Raw genomic sequence first — 26,829 nt, 5'->3', positions numbered from 1 at the left:
CTCGTAAAAATCGTCCATTTTTCGTCGGGATTATTTCATTTGGTCAAGGAGAGAGTTATTCCTCCACAACTATATCAGAAATGACCATATGAAACATTAAAACCTAAAATAGTTACGTTATTTGAGAATCGGAATCCGAAACGAATGCCATCGGCTTACCGTATCTGTAAGGTCAAAAGTACAAAACGAAGACCCTTGATATCTCCGGTATTAAAGGATCATTCATTGTCGGTATTGGTTTATTTTGTGACGAATAGTGGGAGGAAGTCAATTCCGTGCCAAAAACAAAATTTGGACGTATATTTTTGGAGTAATTTAAGAAAAACCTACTAATTTTGGGCGTTTTTCAAGTCCAAATGTACAAAACGAAGACCCTGGCATATCTTTCGTAATAATCGTCCATATTTCGTCGAGATTGTTTCAATTGGTCAAGGTGAGAGTTATTCATCCACAATTATATCAAAATTGGCTATATGAAACATTAAAACTTAAAATAGTTGCGCCTATTTGAGAATTACAATCCGAAACCAATACTAGCGGCAAGTGCCGTATCTGTCAAAGTCAAAGTACAAATCAAAGAACTGTGATATCTCTGGTATTTAAGGGCCATATTTTGCCGTACTGGCTTAATTTCGGTTGAACTTCGTGTATTGTGTTTGAAATGTTAGCCGCCATCGTTATCAAGTCGCGCAGGCGAGTGTTTCAGTTTGACTCCGATGTGATGGTAATTTGGAATTGGCGTGTATTATGTCTGAAACAGCGTAATTACTGCGTACTAAATATTATAACGTTCGATCCGTCCTTGCCGGTTAGAGTGCATCGTGCCTTTAATCCAAATTCAGGGGTCTTCGGTGTTCGGTCTTCGATCTTCGGTGTTCGGTCTTCGATCTTCGGTCTTCGTTTTGTATACCCCCGTCCCAATTTATCGAATGAAAGAAATATCATAGCATGAAAAGTCCTAAGCTTACTGGTGTAACGGTACATAGACGAAACAAACACAATTATTATACAAGGGAGATGAGCTTCTAAGAGTGGTGAAAATGATCTGATGTACAACACCAATATTTGTGTACTGGATTTGAGAAAAAAAGGAAATTTATGATAATTTGAAAGCTTTCAAAGAACTCAATGTGGTTGAGTTTATGATAGAAAATTCTGCAATAAATCATCAACAATGTTGTACGAACTTTTGAATAAAGTAGAAAGTACCCATCCATTGACAGATAGAATTTCAGTTGCGTTTCATCGGTAAACGATTAATTTAATGTCTTCCAGAAAGGGAAATGTCATAAAGTTCAAAATTCTGTATTTTACAACAGAAGTGATACTGAAAGTCTATCGTCGTGTCACGATCAGTTTCCAGCAGTTTGATAGCGCCCTCTACTAGTAAACTACGTCAGCTTTCAAACAGTATGCCGGTGAAACAGCATGGCGTCGGGCATACAAACATCTCTGCGTTCATCCTGATCGCAGTTTATAGGAATTATTTTGTGTTCATCCTTGGAAAACCTTCATTATACATTACAACATACATTACGTGTGTGGAGTGATCCTAGTGATATGCAGGTAAGTTTTTCATCATTATTTTGCACACATAACTGTTGATTCGCTTTACTGCAGGAGTGGAGATGATTGGAATTTTGATCTGTTCACAATGACCAAGCGAGTTTGTAACACAATCAATCAATATTTTTGTTAGAATTTATAAATTCTCCAAAACAACACATTTCCAAAACATTTGAAACCAAGAGATGGCCTGACTATCATTTAAAACCTGTCCGTTCACATTTCTGTTTGCAATACCACCGCATTGATTTGCCGACGTAACCTTGTGTGACGTCACTCAACTTTGATTGTTAGACGCTTCGGATCAAAGTTCCTTAAATTTCTCTATGAAAATGTATCAAAAACAACTCGATTTTATATTCTTCATTTTCTAGAGATAAAGCGACATCAACATGGATTATTTGTTCTCAAAATATCGGCTCCAAATTCGAGAAATAACCGATTATCGGTTTCCCAAGGGTCATGTAAACGTACGGTCCGATCGTCGTCACGCTTGAGTGACGATTAAAATTAGCGCGTCAAAACTTTTGAACAAATTTCAATATTTTGATGAAATTTAGACATTACACATCATTTTGGTGTTTCTGTCTACTTAGAAAATACTACGATTTCATCGCTGTGATATCCTCTAACAGCAATTCTATCACCGTCCGGGGTCACTGCCATGAACAAGGGTTTGATCACTTCAAGATTACCAATCCAAGTCCTATCTCGACTCCAAATCGAAATCCTATCATTGCCGTTATCACAAACATAAACATTGTCAGCGCCATCAACGGCAATGCTGCATGGGAAGTACAGCTGACTATCGCCGTCACCTTCCTCACCGTATTGGTACAGGTAATTGAAGTCAGAATCAAAACACTTGATGCAGTGATTGCCACAGTCAGACACCATGATGACATCCCTACTGTTGACAGCGACAAACAAGGGGTGGTTGAATTCTGAGTGGCTATTGCCTTGATGACCGCCAAGCTGTGAAACACAGTGTCCATCCTGGCTGTACTTCAGGACACGGTGACCTTTGACATCTGTGACAATGACAAAGCTCTGTACAAGAGCTATGCACCAGGGATCTGAGTCTCTAGGTAGAGTAATTATTCTGATAATTTTATCATTTTGATCACAAACAACAATTTGCTTATTATTGTAATCAAGGATGAAGTAGAGGTTGTCCTGAGAGACAGCTATGGACAATGGCCTGAATGGCTTGGCAAACTGACCACTGAAACTGCCCAACTTCTTTTCACATGTGTAGTCTTGATTCAGTATCTGTACAACATTGTTATCACTGTCACACACCAACAGTTTATCATTGTGGAAGGCCATGCCTGTTGGGTTATTGAACATCTGTCCCTTTTGACCTTTCAGAGTTCTCCTTGACCAAGTCCCTGCAAGGTCAAAGGTCAAAGGTTAAAACAAGGTAGGTGGATTTGTCAAATACAAAATGCATTCACTGCACTGAATAGGATGTCTATCTCATACAGTACCTTGAAGTGAGGATATACAAATGCAGAGTAACCTGTTCTTTGATGGAAAACGAAAAGAAGCCAAATGCATCAATAAATTTATTATCATTAATATTGTTTTTTTTCTGTCATTTTACCATGGCAACACAATTATGGGCATTTTGCATATTATTTTGTTAATGACATCACAGCCATTATTGTTTTTTAATCTATTACATTTCTTTTCTCATTTATATCACTGCTATGTAGTTAAAGTGTTCTGAGTGAGGTAGTTATGAAAATGATTGTGTTGCCATAGCAACGTATTTGTTGACTTTGGGTAAAAAATTCTCATTGGGACATATCTTCTATAATAAATAAGTTTAAGTGGCAATACTTTGAAAACACTTTGGGAATAATTGAAAGCAAATGAATTGAAAAACACTGCTTGTGATAAGTAATTTAAAAAATCAACTTTGGGTGATGAAAATGATGTTTTTGTAATTATCAAACAAACAAGACCAATCTGTATGTCATACTATGAAATCTGTCATTCGGAAATGTGTGTAACACACATAATTGTTTCTCTTTAAAATTTTGTGATGTGTTGTTATTAGGCATTGAAAGTACTTTCCTGTGAATAATTCAGTTATTTTTTCATGTTGCCATGGCAACATTTTTGCATCGGCACATTCAAAGTATATCATTTAGTCATATATCTCCCTGTACCACAATAGAATTAGTTCGAATTCCTTCATATATGTTTCAAAATGTGCATATAGCTTACAGTTTTATAAACAACTCTTGTGTCAGTAACAATACATAATGATTAAAGACATAGTCAGTTTTCTGAAAGTGAGAAAAATGCTGTATATGATAATTCAGCATTTGAATTCAGAAACGTTTTTTGAATCAAAGTTGTTCTTGCTATTCTGAATAATAATACTTTGTCATACCTATGAGAGTATAAGCAGTATAACCTGGGCTTACCAAGTTTTGAAAGTTAAATATTTATGCTGAAAGGTCGTTTTTCAAACGATCTTGTTTATCATTTCCCAGGTACATGTAGCAGTAGATGTAGCATAATATGCGATGGACGCAGAATAAAGCTTTGTTGCTGAAATATGTAAGTTCATATTTATTTTTCCAACTTACTACCAATATTATTACAGTACCTGTAAATTTATTTACTTTATTTAAGAGAATCAGAAATGGTATCTGTCATTGCTGCCTTTAAGTTTATTCAGTATTTCTCAATGTTGAATAGCACTCAAATAATTTGTGATATTCACTGTACAGCTTCCCTGAAGCATGGGTATGATAGAAGTAGGGGCTAGGAGTTGAAACCACTGCATGGACCATTTAAAACCTGCAATGGTCCAAAAAAATCCTAACAACTGGATCCCAACTTGACCATGCAAAATCCTATAGTTGACCACTAAAATACTGTCAAGTGGCCACTTTTTCAAGATAATGACACCTGTGTCCACACAATTTTCTTGCTCAGTGAGCATTTTATCACTGTATAACTACTTTTAAACTGAAATTCTGTGCTTCAAAGATTGTGCATAGGTGTTTGACCACCTTGACAGGTTTGGAAATATATCAATGCCAAAGCTGATCAAAGAGATCTCAAGGCAACTTGCATATACCGGTAGTTGTAGAGCTAAATGTATGTAGCAAAGCTGTAGATCCCAGGAATAGTGCACAAGATTTTGATTTTCAAAACAAATTATAAAAGAAACTTGATGTGGATATTCTCAAATCATTTCCTCATTGGATAGGCCCGAAGGGCAAGTGGATAAAAAAATAAGTGTCTTTCCCTGCTATCCTACCCCTGTGAAGGATAAATTACCTTCCATTGAGATAAAACTGTATTTCAGAGGGTAGACCAGCACTCACTATTATCACAAGTTTGTAAGAGAATCTTCAATGTGGCAAACTAAAGCAACCACCACTGTGTAATGGTATATAGGGCAGTGTTGCACTCAGACTACAATTTTTGTCACTTTTTGACCATGGCAATTTGTTCAGCATTTATGAAAATAATGGGTGACACAGCTAATTCACTCTGAGAACCTGTGAATTCAGACAGCAGTATCAGGTGTCTTCAGTGTTTCTAAAAGCAATTATATCAATAATGTTTGCATACGAAACAAATGGTAGGTAGTTAACAATAATCTACTCATTTGAAGTCAATTTACATGTAGTTTCCATGATATCAATAAAATATATTGTTGAGCACTAATGACACCAATGTTTAAGCAACTGTCAAAATCTTGTCAACCGGAATGAGGGTCATCTTAAAAAATGGATTTGAAGACCAATATCTGCTAGAATTTTTAAATTGTAGATGGTCAGTAGGTGTCTTTGAAAAGAATGACATGTGGACCAAGCTAAGATTATCTCCATTCTCAATGTTTTTGATGAAGAACTGAGTATTTATCAGTTCAAGCCTTGCCATGGACATTAAAATTAATCCCCTTCCCTGATATAAATTAATTCTGATGGAGATCTAAAAATGAATTCAATATGAAATCTTTTCTGCTGTGACTGTAAAAATAACTGAAAATGCTAAAATGTCAGGATTTGATGATTGTGAAAACTGCACTTCTCATGAATGAATTTCCACAATGCTTCACTCATCCCAAGTGCAAATTACATGTAATGCAAAGCAATACATAGTGTGAATGTGGATTTGAAATATCAGAAAAACTTTTATTTGGGAAAATTGAACAATGTCACATTATTATGATATCCAACAAAATTGAAGTATGGCTTGTAGATTCATCACTTGAACACCAAGTTCACCTATGTTAGTAATTTAAGAACCCCAGTACCATTTCTGTTTAGACTGGCATTGATATTCTGAAAGGCAGCTCATGTTTTGTGATTTGGGAATGCAGATAAAATTAGTACCTTGGTATTAACCCTTTGCAAAAAAGAAAAAATTATTAAATCTAGCATAATTGTTCATTCAGCAATTTAGTGTTTGTGTAAAGGTCGACTGTATACTGGTGACACTTTGATGTTTGTTCTGTCACTAAGTCGTATCTTTAGAATTTTAAAGTCATTTTTGAGGTTATACTCATAGTCCTCGTAATGTACTACCGTACTATGGTACAATAGCATTGCTGCCAGCCCTGCCTTATTTTGCTTGTGATAAGATTTTCTGTGAGTGAACATCTAGGGATTCAATTATTTCAGTACATGTAATATATCCAGCCTTTAAATAATTTGTTGTTGTCACTGCACACACCATGTATGCAAATATAAAGGTTTGCATGGAAAGTAACTTAATTTTATGATGACATTTTGACTTTTTCATTTTCAATGTCAACTACAGATCTTGTTCTACAATTTCTTGCATTCAAGAGTTAGTTTTCAATTTTTATTTTGCCACCATAGACACTGTGCATTAACACACTACCGGTACATGCCTCCCTGTGTGTACACAGTGACCAGGCTTGGGTTTAAACAAGTCATCCTTGACACCTATATTTATATCCCTTCTGTGCATTCTTTGACCATATGAACCAATTTGAGTTTTTGTGATTTACCATCTCTGCACCAAACTCAAGTTCAGATGCATGGCCACAATTTTTTTTTGAAATCGGCAAATTATCTGCAACTTGGTCATACTCAAAATAGCGCCCTCAATGTTCAGTTTGACAAGCAAGTGTGGAGTTCCATGGTTATGTTTTGTTTTTATTTGCTAATCAAATAATCAACAGATACCAAAACTGTGCACATTACATAATAACATCTAATCAGAGCTATAAGTGAATGAAATTTACAAGAAAGTTCAATTGGTCTGAAATAAGGTTTGCAATACAGTGTTCTGATTTCCTGCTTGATAAGGGGCGGCGTCAAAAGTTCGATGTCAGATAAAAAACTTAATCCTTTTAGTTTGGGGGTGGGGGGGTTTTGACCCCAAAAAGTTTCCATTCGACAAGAGGAATGAATATTTTGAAAAATATACAGCAGAAATGTGCACTTTCGTGTTGAAACCAGCAGACAAAGGTTCTTTGTACGACGTCCCCTGCTCTGTTAGCGCAAACAATGCAGGCTGGCCTCTGTTGCACACGGAATTTATGTTTTGCTACATTTCTTGTGCACTCGTCGCCCTCTTACATGTTGATTGCCATGCGATGTGACCAGTTTCAGGGACTGCAAATGCGTGTAACGTCACTGTAATGTCGTGAGAACAGGTCGGAGTGGTGCATGAGGTAGGCACAGGGAGAGTTGGTGAGTTGTTATGACATATTTCCGGCAAAGTCCTCTGTACACAATGTATAAAAACCCTTCGAATGATTTCCAAAAACTTACTAACAAGTAACAACTTCAAGTTTGTTGTTAATATTGTTGTATTTTCATTGGATAAAACACAAAATTAAAATGTGTTCTCAGTGTTAATGAAGTATGATTTTAGTTGTTTTTTAGCTCCCATAGCCATATGTATATATGGCAATGGAAGCTATTCTTATAGGCTAGGGAAATGTCTGTATGTATGTATGTCTGTATGTCTGTATGTCTGTATGTCTGTATGTCTGTATGTCTGTCCGTCAACATCAAAAACTCCAAAACCGCTGCACATTTCATCTTGATATTTGGTGTGTACATGGATGATGGGCTGTTGATGAGATTTTGTTCAAATGAAGTTGTCATTGCCAAAAATATGCAAATTAAGTGAAAAAATGTAAAAACAGTCAAAATTGAAAATCTCAATAACCACTGAGCAGATTACATGAAAAGTTAGCATGTAAGTACTTTGGGCTGACCTGAAATAATTGTGCTTTTTTTGATTTTTTGATATTGTTGAAAATATACAAATTAGTGCCAAAAAAGGCGTTTTTGGTAAAAAATCTTCTTCTTCATGAACCGCTGGTCAGACAGCTTTGATATTTGGTATACAGGTCCCTAGGGATAACCCAAATTAGATTTGTTCAAATTGTGATGAAATATGCAAATCTGTATTTTTAAGGAATTTTTTTGTCATTTTTGGTCAAAAATTTATTTCATCAAAACCGCTCGTCTGACAGCTTTGATATTTGGTATACAGGTCCCTAGGGATAACCCAATTTGGATTTGTTCAAATTGTGATGAAATATGCAAATCTGTGTTTTTAAGGAATTTTTTTGTCATTTTTGGTCAAAAATTTATTTCATCAAAACCGCTCGTCTGACAGTTTGATATTTGGTATACAGGTTCCTACAGATAAACTAAATCAGTGTTTCCCCTGGGTTCCAAAATCTTGTAGCAAATTTGGCTAGAAGCCCTAAAAAATTATTCGCCAAACGAGATATTCAATTAGCCAAGCCGATACCACTGATCACAAATGACGTCATTTCTTTCTCATTAATATGCAAAAATAAATATTTGTCTACATTTTCCGTAAGAATGACGGAAATAAACCCTGTTAGTGCTACTATGGATACTAACAGTAACACCAATTTATGGTTCAGATTACAAGGTGCCAACATCATCAACGCATACAACATAAAATTGTCCGAATTTCAAGCGACACCACGCGAGCGACACTTGTCCAAAGTTAGGCGTATGCAACTATATTCAGTAACAAACCTGAAATCGCTATCGTGCGATACTGTACATATCGCTACAGACAACGGCACGAAACCTGGTTCAGCATACTAGTTTTTTCAAACGAATCAGATATCCATTCTCGTAGCAGTTCGAAAGTAAAATACTCTCAGACTTGAGAAATATGTGCATTTTTTTAGACTTCCAATACATTTGCTTTACGCTTGAAGTTTAGCAAGCGAAGCTCGGCGCTCGGACAGCGCACAGCGTATCAATGGCGCTCGGGTCAGGGGTCATCATCAAAGACGTCAGTGTGTATTCACAGCAAGCTTGCCATGGATCGCGGAAATCACGGATCATAAATCCAAATGTTCACGTCTCTATTATGTAAACAGAACCGTAAAATATCAAATATATACCATTTTGATATGGAGAAACATCTTTTTGTTTCACTGACGATCAAGTTAAATGCTCAAATATCGCGACAAGACTTAGCGTATTTGCACGATGTGAATGCGGAACTAGGCGACTCAGCGGACGAGCGAGCGCCTTCTCTGAAAGTCCGATGTCACGTCACAATACACCACGGTCCGTGATACACTGAAAATTGTCGCGAATTTATATTTAAGGAAGCCAATTCACACAAGTTTCTAACGCCAGTAAAGGTATTTTCTTGTTGGCAGCAATACACCACGAACAGTTTCGCTATTCAGGTGTGCCTTACTCGCTCTACGTTCTAAAAAATGCCGTGGCATGTGTATGCATGCCGCTACCTTCCTTTCCAAATTCACGGTCGACTTTCGTACATTGATCATAATCTTTCTTTCCATTTCATAGCTTTACTTGCGCGTAGAATGTGTGTTGTAGGGGTGGTTCCCCCCATATTGGTGGAGCAGCCAAAGTCAAAAAGGAAAGTTTGCCGTTTTTGCTTAGTTTCACAGTCACTACGATCCTTCAGTGTTGACGATGACATGGCTGTCACTGCACGGAGTTATCACACATTGCGCGTAGTCAAACCCAAAACTTCGCAACATTTTAGTCAACTAGTCATGATATACATGCGGTACTATTAATTTGTGAGTTATTTCGTTACAATTTATTCATACTGTATGTGTTACAAATAGGATCTCCTGACGCATAAGGTCGGGGATGTAGAGAGATAAAGCATGACGTCTCAAGTTGAATGCAGGACATCGATGTGCGCGCGGACAGAGTGATGACGTCATAGTGCAATTTTCGATTCGCAAGTTTGGCTAACTTTTGCCAAAATCTTCTCGCCAAACGCTACTTTTTTCTCGCATTTGCGATTTGGCGAGCGGGGGTAGCGGAAACACTGCTAAATATGATATATAGAATATATGATGAAATCTGCAATTTTGTATTTTTGGTGCAATTTTTGACATTTTTGGTCAAAAAATGTGTTTCTCAAAAACTACTTGTCTGATGCCTTTGATATTTGGTATACAGGTTCCTGGGGGTTCTCCTAGTGTGATATAGTGAAATTTGATGAAATCTTCAATTTTTGTATTTTTGGGTCAATTTTTGCCATTTTTGGTCAAAATATTTGTTTCTCAAAAGTTACTCATGTGATAGCTTTGATATTTTGTATACATTTTTATACATAATTATGATGAAATCATCAATTTTGTATTTTTGCAGCTAATGTTGCCATTTTAGGTCAGGCCATCCTGAAATGAGCTATCAAAGATCTCAACCATCTTCATCAATACATATGTCACAAAAAGTTGCTCTCTACATAACACAGCAGAGCTCTGTCGACTATTGGGTCGCTTGTTTTTTTCAAAACCGCTGGTCAGACAGCTTTAATATTTGGTTAACAGGTCCCTAGGATGACCTTAGTGAGATGATTTCATACAGTCAGGAAATACTTAATTTTGTATCCATATCATGTCTATAGTAGCTTCAGGGACATTGGCCCCTATGTTTAAGATAATGTTGTGATTCAGTAAGCATTTGAAATGGTAAACTGTATTTGGTGTTGAAATGCAGTAAAAAATAATGAGAAAACATAGCTGAGGTGATTTCAGCAGGTTGGTTTCCAACAAATATATTCAAAGTTTTTTTCAATGTTAAAGAGTGATGGAGGGGGGGGGGGGTCCTGGCAGATTTTGAAAAAAATCCAAACAAATGTCAATAAAAAAATCAGCCACAGAAGGTTTGTCAAAAAGAAAAGGTGGGATAGTGGGAAAAAAGAATGTACAGTGTATCGGATAAAAAAGATGTTCCTCATCAATCTTCCAGACAACCCCTTTTATCAAATGGTACAACCCTGATGTATTTTTGTGTGCCATTAAACATGCAGTGTTATTAGTTTAAGATGTCAATCAAGTTAGGTAAGGATTTGAAAGGAATAGTCAAGTTCACCACAGTTTAACTTTATCTCTTGTGTCATCATCCTTGTGTAATGGTTAAGTTTGTAAGTTGCTCAGATGTGGATATACCAGCTGTTCTGGAAGAAAACAATGTTTACTTTTCCCTATAGAGTTTCTGAGTTAATGATTGCATGTTGAAATCTCTCCATGTATCTGGTGCATGGGCAAAATGTAAATATTGGTTGCATGTTATGTATTTCAGTCTATGTCAAATATTGTAAATGAAAAATCAAGAACAGTTTGCTGTGTGCTTGTAAAAGATAACATGTATGTCAATTAAATTATATAAAATAATTAAATATTAAATATTAAATTAAATTGTGTCAATTAAATATTAAAACTGCCTTGCAGTTTGATTGTCTTAAAAATTATCACAGAAGTAGAAAATGAAAAGAAACTAATCAAATTGCTGTAACATATTCACCCTCAGTGTCTGTAGGCCTATACTTAACTATTTTATCATTACATTCAGCTTTTTGTTATATCTTTATCACTCTCCATGGGCCAAGACACACTTGGGGTCAATGTCATCACTCTGTGCCAGTCTGTGAATGTCAGTCTGTCTGTATTTAGGCCCATGTTTCATTTTGTTTTGATAACTATATTTGGTATATAGGGATAACCTAGCAATACAATTTTTTTGACAAAATGTGACATGACTTCGGTGACCTTTGACCTCAAATATACATATTTGTCCATAACTCAGTAACCACAAGTGCTAAACCCTTCATGTATAGTATGATGGGACACCTTATGATGCCACATATTGTACCTATTAATTATGTGCATATCTAATTTTGAGCAAGCCAATAGAGCCAGAGGTCTGATTTTTGATATATAGGGATAACTATAGGAGAGAATTTTTTTTGACAAATGTAATGTGACCTCGGTGACCTTTGACCTCAAATATACATATTGTCCATAACTCAGTAACCACAAGTGCTACACCCTTCATATCTGGTATGATTGGACACCTTATGATGCCACATATTGTAGCTCATTAATTATGCACATATCTCATTCTGAGCAAGCCAATAGAGCTGGATGTCTGATTTTTGGTATATAGGGATAACTATAGGAGAGAAATTTTTTGACCAAATGTCATGTGGCCTGGATGACCTTTTACCTAAAAAATATGTTTATGTCAATAAATAAGTAACTACAAGTGCTATGTCCTTTGTATTTAGTAGGATGGGAGACCTTATGACAACACATGCTTTACCTCATTAATTTTGCACACATCTAATTCTGGGCAAGTGAATAGAGCTAGAGGTCTGATTTTTTGGCATATAGGGATTAATTAGCAATATAATTTTTTTTTCAAAATGTCATGACCTCAATGACCTTTGACCTTGATTATACATATATATGCATATCTCAGTAACCACAAGTTCTATACCCTCCAATTTTGATAGGATATTAGACCTTAAGATGTCACATCTTGTACCTCATTTATTATGCGCATATGTATTTCTTGGCTGGCCAATACTGCTAGAGGTCTGATCTTTTTTCCCGATTTAGAACCATAACTTAGACATGCCTCATGTGTTTCAAATTGGGAACAACGACATAGACCTATTTGCCCATAGATCTCAACATATACACTCCAGTGATACTTCTTAATGACCACATTTCCCTGCCCCATCAAGACTAATACTCCTATTACAAGTGGGGACTGTCATTGTCAATGACTTGTTTAGTTAATGGTTGTATCACAGTATACGATATTTCTAATTCTGTATTTTTCCCATTTTATATTCTGAATAATTACATTAAACATATTTCACTGTCTCCAGTACATTACATTTAAGTATTTTCACTTCATGCACTTTATCCCTTTCACACATGTTCAAATATCTGACCAGAGAACAAACACTAAATAGTCCAGGATGGGAGCTACAGTGTCATTGACGCTATTTTTATTTCACCCCATAATTGACTGGTCCTTTGCTTTGCTTTACATAGAAAGAACCTGCCAATAGGTTCAATATAAGTCGATTAAGTTTCGGGGGGCTTTGGGGGAAACTACATTGAACTTTTGACGCCGCCCCTAAGATGTGTCTTTTAATGTTATCACCAGTTTTAATGAAGTTGGAAAATAGCCATGGATTCAGGAACTTTGTTGCACTCTTTAAAAAAATTGTAGCCATTGAAGTGTTAGTTTTGTTGATGTTGACAAATGGTAATTTTGATCAGTTTTATTTTCTGGACATTGCAAGGACTCACTTTGTAAAGAAATGGAAGTAACCTATTGACTAGATACATTCAACGTTTTTGACACCCAGGTGCCACCATCAAAGTCTAAATGTCTTTGATAATTTGATGTCACAATACATTTAAAAATGAATAAAATCAGATGAAAAGAAAGTTAAATTGGTTGAACGAACTGAACAAATATGTATCAGTATACTGTTTTGGTTTTATTTTCATTTTAAAGAAGTTGCATATTTTCCATCACAAATATACTAATAGCATTAGGAGATAATGATAAATGTGCATTTTTGATCACCAGGAGTTGTCAATGATTTCAAAGCAAGGTAGATTCTCCTGAGTATTTCTTGGCATTGTCTAACAACTTCATCTGCTAACACTTACATTTTTTTTCTGGTCAATCATATTTACATGCAGTGTATCAACATGAGTGTCTGTGTACTGAGTCCCTTTACTTAAAGCCCAACCTAATTTTTATTTTTCCTTGAAATGACCTTGGCACTGAAATACTGCATAGATGGATGGGATGCTCTACTTGAGTGTTGTTGATAGTAGCATGGTGTTACACATTTTCAGAAAAGGCAGCAGAGCTTAATTACTGCTATCCACTTGTTTTGATCAGCTACAACATGTTTGCTTTTATATGTCTCAGTGACTTGTATTCATCGGGATGTACCAGAACTTCAGATTTATAAATCAGCAGGCTATATCAATCAATACAACTTGTTCATCTTGTAGCATTGACCAAATAAGGGCATGGCCATATGATGTATTTCCAGTTAACAGTGAGGACTATCATGGATGATAATGTAACATTGATGCTTAAAACTCTTTCCATTTGATTTTGGAAGCAACTCAATTTGGCCTGTCAGACAACGCCCTCATCGGTGAAAATCGATATTATCACGTGTGTTTGTAAGCTAGAATATCGGTGCTATGCTGTCCTAATGGGAATACACCCTTTATGTTAGGTATGTAATAACTTTTGAACAACGCCTTGAATGACTTTTAGAAGGTGAAGCTACGCCGTTTTCTCCATAAACGTATACCCTGGAAGGAATGCTAAAGTGTCACAGTGTTGTTAACGTTACTATATGGATTTTCAAGGAACTACTGGTATATACCATGAACACTACATACAGTACTGCATGTTTGTATGACAACCTTAGAGCCTTTGATTTGATTTGTTTAAGAAGTCACTGAGAGCTAGGCAACGAGTTGTAACAGCTGAACATTGTTCAAAGGTTACTTGTTCTCAACATACCAGGTTTTTGATAGCATTTTGCACTTTTGAATCAATTATCTTGTATTTTTATAAAACTCAGTCATATCGAGTGCATAGGTGTGTACGTTTGATTTATGAATAGTCAGTTTTTGTCAACAAGATTGTAAATTGACACTTACTACTCTGTACCAGTACATTTGAATTTTATGGAATTGTTGTTTGTTGTTCATTATTCTTTCATTTCGCTCAAAGAGTCAGATTCATTTGTCCAGTCCCTACACTCGTCTTGGTATACCCTTACCGCATTTAACACAAATTCCTTGACCCAACTCACATGAACGAATTCGGTGATTGCCCTTGTTGACTTTGGTCAGACACAGCTAGCCTGTGAACCACACCGAAATAGCAGGGGTAACAATTTAGTGATCAATTTCAATGAAATGCAACAAACAAAGTTGCATATGCAGCTGTATGAAAGCTTTATAAAGCTGACAGTGTACAATACAGTATTGATTTGTAGCCATTGTCAAATAACTACTGTTGATATCACTGAATTGATATTTTAAATCATTAGCTTCTACCAGTATCTAAGCTATGAAATATCAATCTGATTGGGATAAATGTGGCTTTGTATTGGATTAATGTACGAAAAGAACCGAGCACTGTCCTCTATTGTTGTATTTTCCTAAAAAGAAAAAGAATGTCCACAAATCAGAGATATGCTACTGAATTTCTGCAGCTATTTTACAATTTTACTTTTGACAATTTATAATACTAACCGGAAACTCTTTTAGTGCTCGCTCTACTGCTTGATACATCCTTAGAGGACAGAGAACCTCTGGGTAACTGTTTACTACCAGCCATTACTGAACCACTCGGCAACTCTTCACTACCAGCCATTACTGAAGCACTTTTTTCCTCTGTACCACCAGGAGTTAACATAATACCACCAGGTTTGGGTTTACTTCCAGAAAAACGCTGAAAGAGCTTGCTGAAAATACCACCTTCGCCTTTCTTCTCTGTGAAGAGATATAAATTCCCTGTCAACAGTAAGTTACCTACAGTTGACAGATTTTAATGCACCATGACATAGGATTGACATTTAAACTTCAAAACGAGATTTTCTTGATCCAAGAACTAATGGAATTTCATTTGGGCCGTTACTCTAGCTGAGATAACTTTTAATTAGCAGTATTTTTATCATTAGTTGCTAGTCATCAGTTTACATGTACTGTTACCCTTCTTCTGCTTTGTTCCCATGGTGACCATAGCTGTCTGCATCACATTCCCACCACTCATCACAGGTTGTGTTGATGTGGCTGTCTCCATCTCACTTTCCTCCCTACCAGTCATCTCAGGTTGTGTTGGTGTGGCTGTCTCCATCTCACTTCCCTCCCTGACAGTCATCTCAGGTTGTGTTGGTGTGGCTGTCTCCATCTCACTTCCCTCCCTGACAGTCATCTCAGGTTGTGTTGGTGTGACTGTCTCCGTCTCACTTCCATCTCTGACAGTCATCACAGGTGGTGTTGGTGTGGCTGTCTCCATCTCACTTCCCTCCCTGCCAGTCATCTCAGGTTGTGTTGGTGTGGCTGTCTCCATCTCACTTCCCTCCCTGCCAGTCATCACAGGTTGTGTTGGTGTGGCTGTCTCCATCTCACTTCCCTCCCTACCAGTCATCACAGGTTGTGTTGGTGTGACTGTCTCCATCTCACTTCCCTCCCTGACAGTCATCACAGGTTGTGTTGGTGTGGCTGTCTCCATCTCACTTCCCTCCCTGACAGTCATCTCAGGTTGTGTTGGTGTGGCTGTCTCCATCTCACTTCCCTCCCTGCCAGTCATCACAGGTTGTGTTGGTGTGGCTGTCTCCATCTCACTTCCCTCCCTGACAGTCATCTCAGGTTGTGTTGGTGTGACTGTCTCCGTCTCACTTCCATCTCTGACAGTCATCTCAGGTTGTGTTGGTGTGGCTGTCTCCATCTCACTTCCCTCCCTGACAGTCATCTCAGGTTGTGTTGGTGTGGCTGTCTCCATCTCACTTCCCTCCCTGCCAGTCATCTCAGGTTGTGTTGGTGTGGCTGTCTCCATCTCACTTCCCTCCCTGACAGTCATCTCAGGTTGTGTTGATGTGGCTGACTCCATCGCACTTTCCTCCCTGACAGTCATCTCAGGTTGTGTTGGTGTGGCTGTCTCCATCTCACTTGTATCCCTGCCAGTCATCTCAGGTTGTGTTAGTGTGACTGCAGTCTCCGTCTCACTTCCATCCCTGCCAGTCCTCTCAGGTTGTGTTGGTGTGACTGTCTCCGTCTCACTTCCATCTCTGACAGTCATCACAGGTGGTGTTGGTGTGGCTGTCTCCGTCTCACTTCCATCCCTGACAGTCATCACAGGTTGTGTTGGTGTGGCTGTCTCCATCTCACTTCCATCCCTGACAGTCATCTCATGTTGTGTTGGTGTGGCTGTCTCCATCTCACTTCCATCCCTGACAGTCATCTCAGGTTGTGTTGGTGTGACTGTCTCCGTCTCACTTCCATCTCTGACAGTCATCACAGGTTGTGTTGGTGTGGCTGTCTCCGTCTCACTTCCATCCCTGACAGTCATCACAGGTGGTGTTGGTGTGGCTGTCTCCATCTTACTTCCATCCCTGCCAGTCATCTCAGGTTGTGTTGGTGTGACTGTCTCTATCTTACTTCCATTCCTGCCAGTCATCTCAGGTTGTGTTGGTGTGGCTGTCTCCATCTCACTTCCCTCCCTGACAGTCATCACAGGTTGTGTTGGTGTGGCTGTCTCCATCTCACTTCCATCCCTGCCAGTCATCTCAGGTTGTGTTGGTGTGGCTGTCTCCATCTCACTTCCCTCCCTGCCAGTCATCTCAGGTTGTGTTGATGTGGTAGTCTCCATCCCACTTGCATCCCTAACAGTCATCACAGGTTGTGTTGGTGTGGCTGCTTGCATCTCCATTCCCTCCCTGCCAGTCATCTCAGGTTGTGTTGATTTGGCTGTTTCCATTTCACTTACTTTGCTGCTTGTAATCTCAGATTTACCAAATTCATTGATATTAGTTTCGGTGTAGACATTATGCAGTGTCTCAGACAATTCTAAATACAAACACAGACAAAATATTCATGTTACAATAAATATAATATAGGCAGGCTTATATTAAAAAATGTTTGAAAAACTGACCTCGAAATCCTGAATTCATTTTACTGGGTATCTATGGCAATGATCTCTGTAATCCATCAACTTGATGAAACCTTGTATATTCACTTGGTTAATTATTTAGATCAAAATTAGCAGCCACATTGCAGTTTACCTGTAGTACAGGTATGTAGTCAGCCACTGCACCTACTGTACTTAATTGGATTCAAACCCACAATGTACAGCACCAAGTCGCCTTTAGCCTCACTATGGACATTACAGACTAAAACCAGGTTTGTAGTCAATCGGAACAGATGACAGATGCAGACAGATGACGGTGACAAACAAATCCCAATAGCTTCCTCTGGATGCTATACGAACACACTCATGTGCACATGTATGGCCATTTGGAGCTAAAGTGCAGCCCAAAAGTCCTTCAAAATTGCATGCACTAGTATTTTAAGTTTTACTCACCTTTCTGTTCCATTTCGGAGGTGATAACTTTTTCACCAAGTGGGAGACTTTGTGCGTCTTTCTTCTGCAGTTCAATATCAATTTCTTCATCAGATACTTGTACTAGCTTTGTCTTCAGTTCATTTATAAGTTTATCCCTTTTTTGAATCTCAGCCTTTGATTTTTCCAATCTTTCTTTCAAATTGTGAATTTCACTGATTTGCATAGTGACAACTTTTTGTAGATTTTCAGCACTCTGACACTGCTTTTCTAGTAGTGACTTTTGTTGTTTTGCTTCAGATAACTGGGTTTCCAGAATTATCTTTTCTGTTAATGCCGTCTGGAATTTAGACTGCTCTGTATCTAGTTGACTTTGTAAAGACTGAACTGTAGACTGCGCTCGTGCCAAGTATCTGATGTCAGAATCTGTGAGTTGTTGTTGTTCACTGGATTGGAGTGGGAGTAAACTTCTGGCTTGTAAACTTAAAGTTTCATTGATCACTGTGATTGGAGGAGTTAGTGTGCCATGCTGGGTGAGCTGTTCATCCAATTCTGTAATTAAATGCATATGACACTAACGTCTTAATGTAGTATAAATACTTCTCATCTATATGAATTTTTTCCACATCAGTAATCCCTGTTCAGATGTGTAATTTCCAGTTTCCAGTGGAGCTAAGAAAACGTTCTTACAACTGCATATATTGTATGGTACCCCTCTGCAGAATTTCAAGGTCCCACTTAAACTAATCAGGTGTTGAATTTGTATTCTAATATCAAACATTTGAATTAATTAAAGCAAGAAAAAAGCCAGGGAAATTGTGTAAGAACAGAAGATGATTGATTGTATCTCAAGGGCTACAATCAAGAGTTAACAAAGTCATCTGATTCTCTATTATACTGTAGGTAAATGTTGAAAGAATCCACCGTAAAGTTTTTAGTGTACCGGTAGGTATCACATGCCTCAAAACTGAAAGACTAATATTTTTGCCCAAACTTTCTTCAAGGACACTTAACACAATTTTCTCACACCAGATATGAACTCAAAATGCTCACGTATTTCATTTGATAATGAAGTTGTATGTAAATTTGAAATTTTGCGGGGTTGCCACATGTTTGCAACTTCATTGAAAAGTGTTATGATCAACATCATGAACAATATTCACCACAGATTAATTCTAAAGGCCATTAAGAATACGAATACCCTATGTAATTAGCTGAAATAAAAATACTTATAATTCTTTTGACTGCTGTCATTGCATCACCACTTTACTTAGTACTGGCAAGTGCAATTGCCTTTGATCAACTCCTTCAAGCTATGCTAAACTGTGAAAGCTCATTAGATATGCAAATCATAAATCAGCTGACATGAAAATGTGAAATGACTTTCAATATTGTTTTAATCTGGTATCATCAGTGTAAATAGCATGTTTTGCCTACTTTGATCCAGTAAATCCTGGTATATATTCCTAATTAGGAAAGTTCAATAAATATTCAAATTAGGAATTGGCTGAAGCAAAAAAGTTTAATGATTTTCACTAATGTTAAATTATTGTATCTTTAATGTACATTCCAAGTTTCGTCAATTTTGATTGAGTCAATTCAGATGTATCCCTAATTAGGAAAGTTCATTAAATATGCAAATTAGCAATTAGGTGTGATCATGAACATTTGTAGCAAATCTCAAGCTAGCTAGCTAGCCACACCCACCAAAACTAAACAGTTTTTGCCATTTGCAAACTGAATCTATGTACCAGATTTGATTCTGATCTGATGAGATGTTTTCGAGATATCGGTGCACATGTGTGAATATCAAGCAGTAAAGTTTGGAGTCAACAGAAAGATGGACAAATTCACCTAAAATTTACATTGAAATTCAAAGTGGCCACTCTTCACAAAACAATATAATAGTTGAAAGTTCAGCGACACTACAGTCTGAGTCTTCAAAATAAGTCCACACGAAGAGTAGATGATGAAAGTAATTTAAACAATTGGAAGTCTGAATGCGTGTCCCCAAGGATTAATTGTACCATTATGAAGTAACTTTTGGTTACTTACCATGGAAGGTTAAACTCTGACATTTGACATCAGTCATCAGATATTTTGTAACACTGAGTAATGACAGGATTTCCTGTCTAGAGGATAGGATATGTTGAATCCTGTCTGTCATTGTCATCACTACTTGGATTATATCAAACTGACTTCCTTTCTGTCTTATATACTCCCCAGCTTTGAACAATGAACAGACATGTTTCTCAGTAGATGAGGTGATTTCATGTAAACGATCAAGCTTAAGTAGCATTGACTTGCACAGTTCCTTGTCTGCAAGGAAAATGAACAAATAATGATTGTCAATTGATGGGCATACCAAATTATAAGGATATGTTTTCCATTTTGTGTTTCCCTATGAAAATCAAATACCTGCTGAAGTTGAATTCTTCCTGTGACATCAGCAAGTACCTCAACACTGTTCATTACATATCAGCTATGATAGAGAGAAAAAGCTGTTTGTATTATAAAGGAACAGTGAAGAGCTTTCTGTCGTCAAGATTGATATGAGAGTTTAGAAAAACAAATTTTAGATATTTCAAGTAAGTATTTGAGAATTTTTTTTTTTACTTATATCAGTGAGTATTTAAATGTTTAAAAGGTTTGCAATTGTACTGTGCCAAATGTCAACACATTGAAAGTGTATACTCACTTTTTAGGTCTCCTAGAGAACTGTCAGTAAATTTGCCGTCAATGAGATAAGTTTCCTCAGCCTTTAAAAGATGTTGATATAAACACATTATTTACATTTGTGAACAAAACTCTTTCACATACACTCTCACCCAATGTAACAGCTATTTAAACATCAATTTTAAGTTTAATACAGTTGTTTTCCTGACATGACAACAGCTATTCACCAAATCTATCATGCTGTAAATCATGTTGGAGGTCAAGAATTCAACTCATGGATGTATGCACGTATGAATCATGCTGTGCACTAGCTGTTAACAAGTCACACAGTCATTACTCATTTCAAAGTTCTAGCTTTAAGAACTAAACCATGAACTTTTTTTCGCCCAGTGAAATTTACAAGACCTTACTGATAGGATACATATACCTTCATTTCTACTTACACTATACTGAAGGAAAACACAAACGTTTTATGAATAACACCTACATGCAAACAGTCAGAGAGTAAATTTCGTTTTATACAGGAGAACTTAAAAAATTACAACACTTCAAATCTTTCTTCAGAGTATGTTAATTTAACAATGCATAATGTGCCAAATAATGTGAATTTGGAAACACTCTTGAGATCTCATTTGCTTGGATGTATATTTAAATGAATGCTATTATTTTCACTCACAAGGGAACTGAGCTGGGTTTCATTAACACTGTCTTCTAATTGGACATCACTGTACATTGTCATCGGTTGAATTCCGCCACCATCTCCTGAAAGTTAAATATAGCATGAAATAATAGGAGAAGCTTGAAATTAACTGTTCTGACACCAATGAAGAGGTTGCTGTGTATATAGTTCTGATTCCTAATGCATGATAGGTTGCAGCTAGAGGATGTACCGGTTAACTCTTGGTTACATGACTACAGCTGCCTCAGCAGATTAGGAGTAGAGTAATATATATATTTCAAAATGGGTTTTTTTTTGAACTTCAACATTTTAACATCTTATATCCAGCATATATCTACCTTGCTGAAAAATTCTCTGTGTCCACATTGATATACATGTAAGACCTATACGCAACTGTTTCATGTCATATCTGAGGAATTTTATGGTAATTAGTAGTTCTTTTGCAGAAAGGAATACAAATAATGAAGTCATTAAAACAATCCAGAAATTCATGTGGCTGGCATGTGCATTCATGATTTCATGATGATACTTTTAAATTAGTACTTATAAGCTACATGTAGTAAGGTCAGTTCATGATGAGATTTGTAATGACAATATATTCCAAGTTAGGTAAATTCAGTACTATACGGTAGTCAAGAAACCAACATTGTAATTGCCATCAATTATGTTATTTCACAATGTGTTCAAAGTGGTTTTGTTGCATTTCAATGCTCAGCTGTCCTCTACCGTACAGGTGTGGTATTTCCCTAGTACAAAAGGTTACGCAATACTTCAATAGAAAAACCATTAATTTTTATTTCCAGGCAGTGATTTTTGAACCTTAAATCTTTAATTTGTATTTTACCATTTTGTATGAAATTCTGTGTGAGCATTTTATACTGATCAAGTATTTGTGCTGTGATATGAAGCATTCTGAAGTTCTGAAGATCGACTTACGATTGATGAAAAAAAGTTCAACTTCTCTAAACTTCTTCTCATCATATGTTGCTTTCAGTCTCAATGTCATACCAACTTTGGCAGCAATCTCCCTCATTTCATCTGTTATCAGTAGTGGTTCAAATGCTCTGGCTAGACTTCCAGATCTACAAGTCTGCTTTAACCTGTAGAGATTATAAAGAGTAAGAAACCTCAGCAAGATTGCTAAGGACTTTGCTGTCAAACTGGATGGATCCACATCACCCAGTTTCTGCTTGCATGCTTTCTTTATTTCCTGACAGTCATCTTCATCACCCAGTACATCATCTATTCTACGTTTCAGTGCCTGTTCACAGTCTCTCCATGCAGCCTTCAGGTTATTCATCATTTCTTCTTTCTGTGTCTTCAGTTGTGCCGGGAGTGCTTGGACTTGTTTCTCTAGTTCTTTCAAACATCGGTGGTATTCAGTGTCATCCAATCCAATGTTTGCAGCAAGAGAGTCTGTGGGAATAGTAAATAAATAACAGCATAAACATTGGCATGTACTCATTGCAAGCAGTCAACTTGAGAATGATGAGGGTCAATACAAGGAAAATCCATATGTCTGTCAACATTCTCAAATTTCCATTCATCATTACAAATTCTTTACAAATTTTTTTATTACTTTGAGTGAAAGAAATTTTTCATAATGGAATGTATAGTATCTATAATGTTTCTACTGTTAAATCTTTACTCAAAATAGTGGAATTTACTTAGTACAGTGAAAATGGACATGGTATTGCAGAGCTGCTGATTGGTAGTGATAAACTCTCTCATATTAGAGCGATGAAAGTTAAGAGCAGCGCCCTCTCTGGCAGACAGTAGGATCTGTGATTTCAATGAGACGTGTTTTCGGGAGATTAGGGAACTTTTGCCATGTTTTCTGGAATTTTCTGTGTTGTTGTAGTTTATTATCGAGTTTATTGGTATGTTATCGAGTAGACATTATTACCATGTTATTGTCAGTGTTTCCAAAGACATTTAGAGCACTCTCAATGAGGCAAACATCCAAGTTTTAGAAGACGGGACTTATTTACAACGGACTTTCATGCAGGATGTACGGTAAACTGTGTCATTTTTTGCATTGATCACATGTACCCAAGCAGTTGTATTTGACGTCACCGAAATTTGTGTTAGTAATAAATACAGTCCTTTGAAAATTTGTCTACCATCCTAACACGTATAATGATATATTTCAATGCTAAGTAAACATTAATGATCAATTTTAGCTGTCATACAGTATTTTGATACACGTCTTAATTCCTTTTTTATATAGTGAAATTCTGAGTGATATGCTTCCACTGTTTTGGCAAAAAATGAAAAGAATTTTGTCTGGTCTTCTCAAGGCTGCTTCAGTAGTTTGTTGAAATTGAACAAATGGGGAAACATACCTTGTAATGTGATATCATCATTTTCGTTACTCATTATCTCCTCAAGTTGTGTTTCAGTCTTCTCATTTGCATTTCCCTTGTTTCTGGACACAGTTTGCTGCCTAATTGTTGATGACTCATCGGGCTGCTGTGATGTGTCATGACTTTTTGATTCACCTGACATACCGGGTAGAGTAGAATAATTTAAACTATGATAACATTTGTAATGTTTGTAATAGAAAAAGTAAAATATCATTTAAATTTTATTGGAAGTTGGAGTTCCCTGTTAATTTCTTTTTTTTGGGGGGGTCAAGATTACGTTAAACTTGCCATTAAATACATGAATGTATCACGTTTCATGTTTCTTGCATATATCATTTAGTACCTGTGTGCTTTAATAGAATGATGATCTTGTCTGTGCATCTTGCTTAATCGTGCTTGAGCTCATTAAAGCCCCAATAGCTGCAAATTTTATGCATTATTTCAATGATTTTATTCTCAAATCAAAGTTGGTTTGCGTAAATGTGCTAACTGAAGGACATGTATAGAAATGTCACTGCTCACTGATTTTGACCATGCCTAGGCGTTTCAACAGGCTGAATAATAAACGGGTACCACACTTATAAAATGGCACCCCACTGAAAAGTAAAAAAATAGAGTATTTCCTGCACATGCACATCATGATCATAAAAGAAACAGGCATGATGCCATTTACATGAATGCACAACACATGATTGCCAACATTTTGTTGTTGCAATCTTTATTTTTGTTGTCACATGATTAGTTATTGAAAATAGTGGAAAATCTAAAGTGATGTTGAAACATTTCATTTTACATGCCACTTTCAATACTTATGACATAGTTATACACTTTTCAGTCTTTTTTGGGTCTTATTCAAAGAAACCTTGCAAAACGGGGGATATTTTCAGATCAGTTTATACACATTTGCAACTAGTGGGGCTTAAAATTGTATTATTTGTCTGTCTTGTAAAGAGTATTCAAAATAACCTATTAAGTTACAGTGAAAGAAAACGATACCTTTCCTATCTCTCCTGCTAACTTGATCTGTACTGTCAACACTAGTTTTTTGCTTGACAGGTGTGGTTAAAAGGGATGCAAACCTAGCAGACCTCTCTGAGATGGCTTCATTCTGTAGCAAGTCTGTTTTCAGGGCTTTTGCCTTCTTGAAAGCCAAGGGTGTTTTTTGTATGTGTTTTAATATCTTCTCAGACACCTTTGCCTCTGTTGGCTCCACAACAACCTGATCAGCATGTTCTTCCAGGTATTTCTCAATGAAACAAGCAAGATGAGTATACTTACCCTTACGGAAAATTGAGATCTACATCTAGTCCACATTAGATCTACAGTAGACTTTATTTTAATTGGGCAGTAGATGAACTGCTTCATCTACTTTTGTGCATACTAATGAGGTCATAGTTCAGAGAGTAGATGAAATGTAGACAAAATGTGGATGAAAAATTAGACGAAATTTAGATCTCAGGTAGATGAAATGTAGACAAGATGTAGATCTATTGCTTTGTCTACTTTTGTGCATATTAATCATCAGGTCATAGTTTAGAGAGTAGATAAAATGTAGATGAAAGGCAGACAAGATGTAGATGGAATAAATTACGTATAAGATGTAGCTTAGACAAAGAACAAGAAATTATAGTGAGGCATGGAGATCTTGCAAAAGTGTTGAAAATGAAAATGTAAGTATGTTAACATGTCAATTAATTTTAGACTTTAAAAATTGACCGATGGCCATTGTGTAGCACAGGCTAGGGCTGCAGTTCATGATGAGTATCACAATATTGCATATCACAACAACATCCTCTTGATGTAATTTGCTGGCAACTTCACTGAGCACCATGGTATCAATGGACCTTTGCATAACATGAGATATCTCACGCTGGACAAACCAATCATTCAATGACCGATCATGAGTGGTATTCAGGTCGAAATAGAGAGTAGAATATTGTGCATGCTTAGGCCTACTCAAATTTTTCAAATCTTTCTCAACTGTACATACATCATTACATGATTAACAGAACAAACTGCATACAAAGCATTTCAGTACATTCAACGACGCTTTATTAAAACATTTAGAACTGAAATATTCTACATGTTACACAATCAAAATTCATATGGTCGTGGTATTAAAACAGGCGATCAACAAACCTTCCCTACCTCACGGGCCTACCTTACAAGTTGCATTACCGCAGTACCAGTACAGCTGTATACTGGCAGTGTAGAGGCACTGCTATCGTCAAGTTATCGATGCCAACCTATGTCTCAACCCGATGTAATTCTCGATCGTAACACTTTCTATGCATATCAGAATTGATGTCACATTGTTTCCAAGGTGTACAGATGACGAAAATGTGCTTGAAAAATAAGATTTGTTGAAGTACGAATGGTGAGCAGCTGGCTTCTCTCTCCGATATGCATTGATATGCTGAACCGTTGAAAACATGGCGCCTTCTGATTGCGCATGCGCATAAGGTCAACTCTCACAGTTGACCCGGAAATCGAAGCCAGTTACAAGGTCATTTGCTCTAAAAGAGGTGGAGGCTGAAAGGTGGTGGGGAGATCAGTCCATGCGCGAACTCTCCATGAAAATGCAAGAAAATACGTCGCTCAGGTGAAGAAATTACTTAAAGCAGTACTGGTAATTTTTAAAGCTAACTCGTGTTATGCATGTGTACTGAAATGCCATTGCCAAAATAACACTGTAATGTAGTCTTATCTGTTACGTATGTGGCAATGATAACAATGTCAATACAATTATTTGTAAGTTGACTGAGAGATAGGGCCGTGGCTGCTGATTTTCACACGATTCAGAAGTGACTCAATGATACTCAGAAAGTTGTTATACGAGGATAGTTTTGATTTTATTTTTTACAATTAAAAGCAGCTGGGATATCAAACAGGTTCGTTTGATTGTTTGTTTGATATGAAGCCGAGGAAATAAAGTTATTAGTTAACAAATAGCTCACTTGCATATTTATGAAGTTTTGTAATTAGTCACATAACTCCAAAAACAAAACTTACAAATTAGATCAGGGTCCAGCCCGTGGTTAGATGCTACTGTATTGACCCATCTGAAGAAAGTATCAATGAAAACATTGATTTTTTTATTAGATTCACTTTAAAGTCACTTTTTCAAAAATTAATT

General features: G+C 36.8%; 1 protein-coding gene across 1 annotated transcript; it reads right to left on the bottom strand.

Moving 5' to 3' along the window:
- Window positions 1-1,235: 1,235 nt before the first annotated feature.
- LOC139145987 (uncharacterized) lies at window positions 1,236-25,524 on the bottom strand. The gene is made up of 11 exons (XM_070717434.1): window positions 25,462-25,524; window positions 24,690-24,972; window positions 23,673-23,828; window positions 22,264-22,743; window positions 21,325-21,410; window positions 20,671-20,731; window positions 20,028-20,291; window positions 17,994-18,524; window positions 15,623-17,479; window positions 15,164-15,403; window positions 1,236-2,957 (listed from the first exon to the last, which is right to left on the bottom strand). The coding sequence occupies exons 1-11, from the start codon at window positions 25,522-25,524 to the stop codon at window positions 2,155-2,157; spliced, it is 4,824 nt and encodes a 1,607-aa protein (XP_070573535.1). The 3' UTR covers window positions 1,236-2,154.
- Window positions 25,525-26,829: the final 1,305 nt, after the last annotated feature.

Source organism: Ptychodera flava, chromosome 12 (assembly GCF_041260155.1).
Source record: "Ptychodera flava strain L36383 chromosome 12, AS_Pfla_20210202, whole genome shotgun sequence".
Taxonomy (NCBI): domain Eukaryota; kingdom Metazoa; phylum Hemichordata; class Enteropneusta; family Ptychoderidae; genus Ptychodera; species Ptychodera flava.
Note: the sequence above shows the minus strand (reverse complement) of the source record. Positions and strands in the feature narration are given on the sequence as shown.

Coding starts and splice junctions, on each gene's coding strand:
- LOC139145987 (XM_070717434.1), bottom strand. CDS start 25,524: ATGGTGCTCAGTGAAGTTGCCAGCAAATTACATCAAGAGGATGTTGTT. Junction 23,829..24,689: donor TAGCAGGAGAGATAGGAAAG/GTATCGTTTTCT, acceptor CCGGTATGTCAG/GTGAATCAAAAAGTCATGAC. Junction 21,411..22,263: donor TGAACTTTTTTTCATCAATC/GTAAGTCGATCT, acceptor TTTAACTTTCAG/GAGATGGTGGCGGAATTCAA.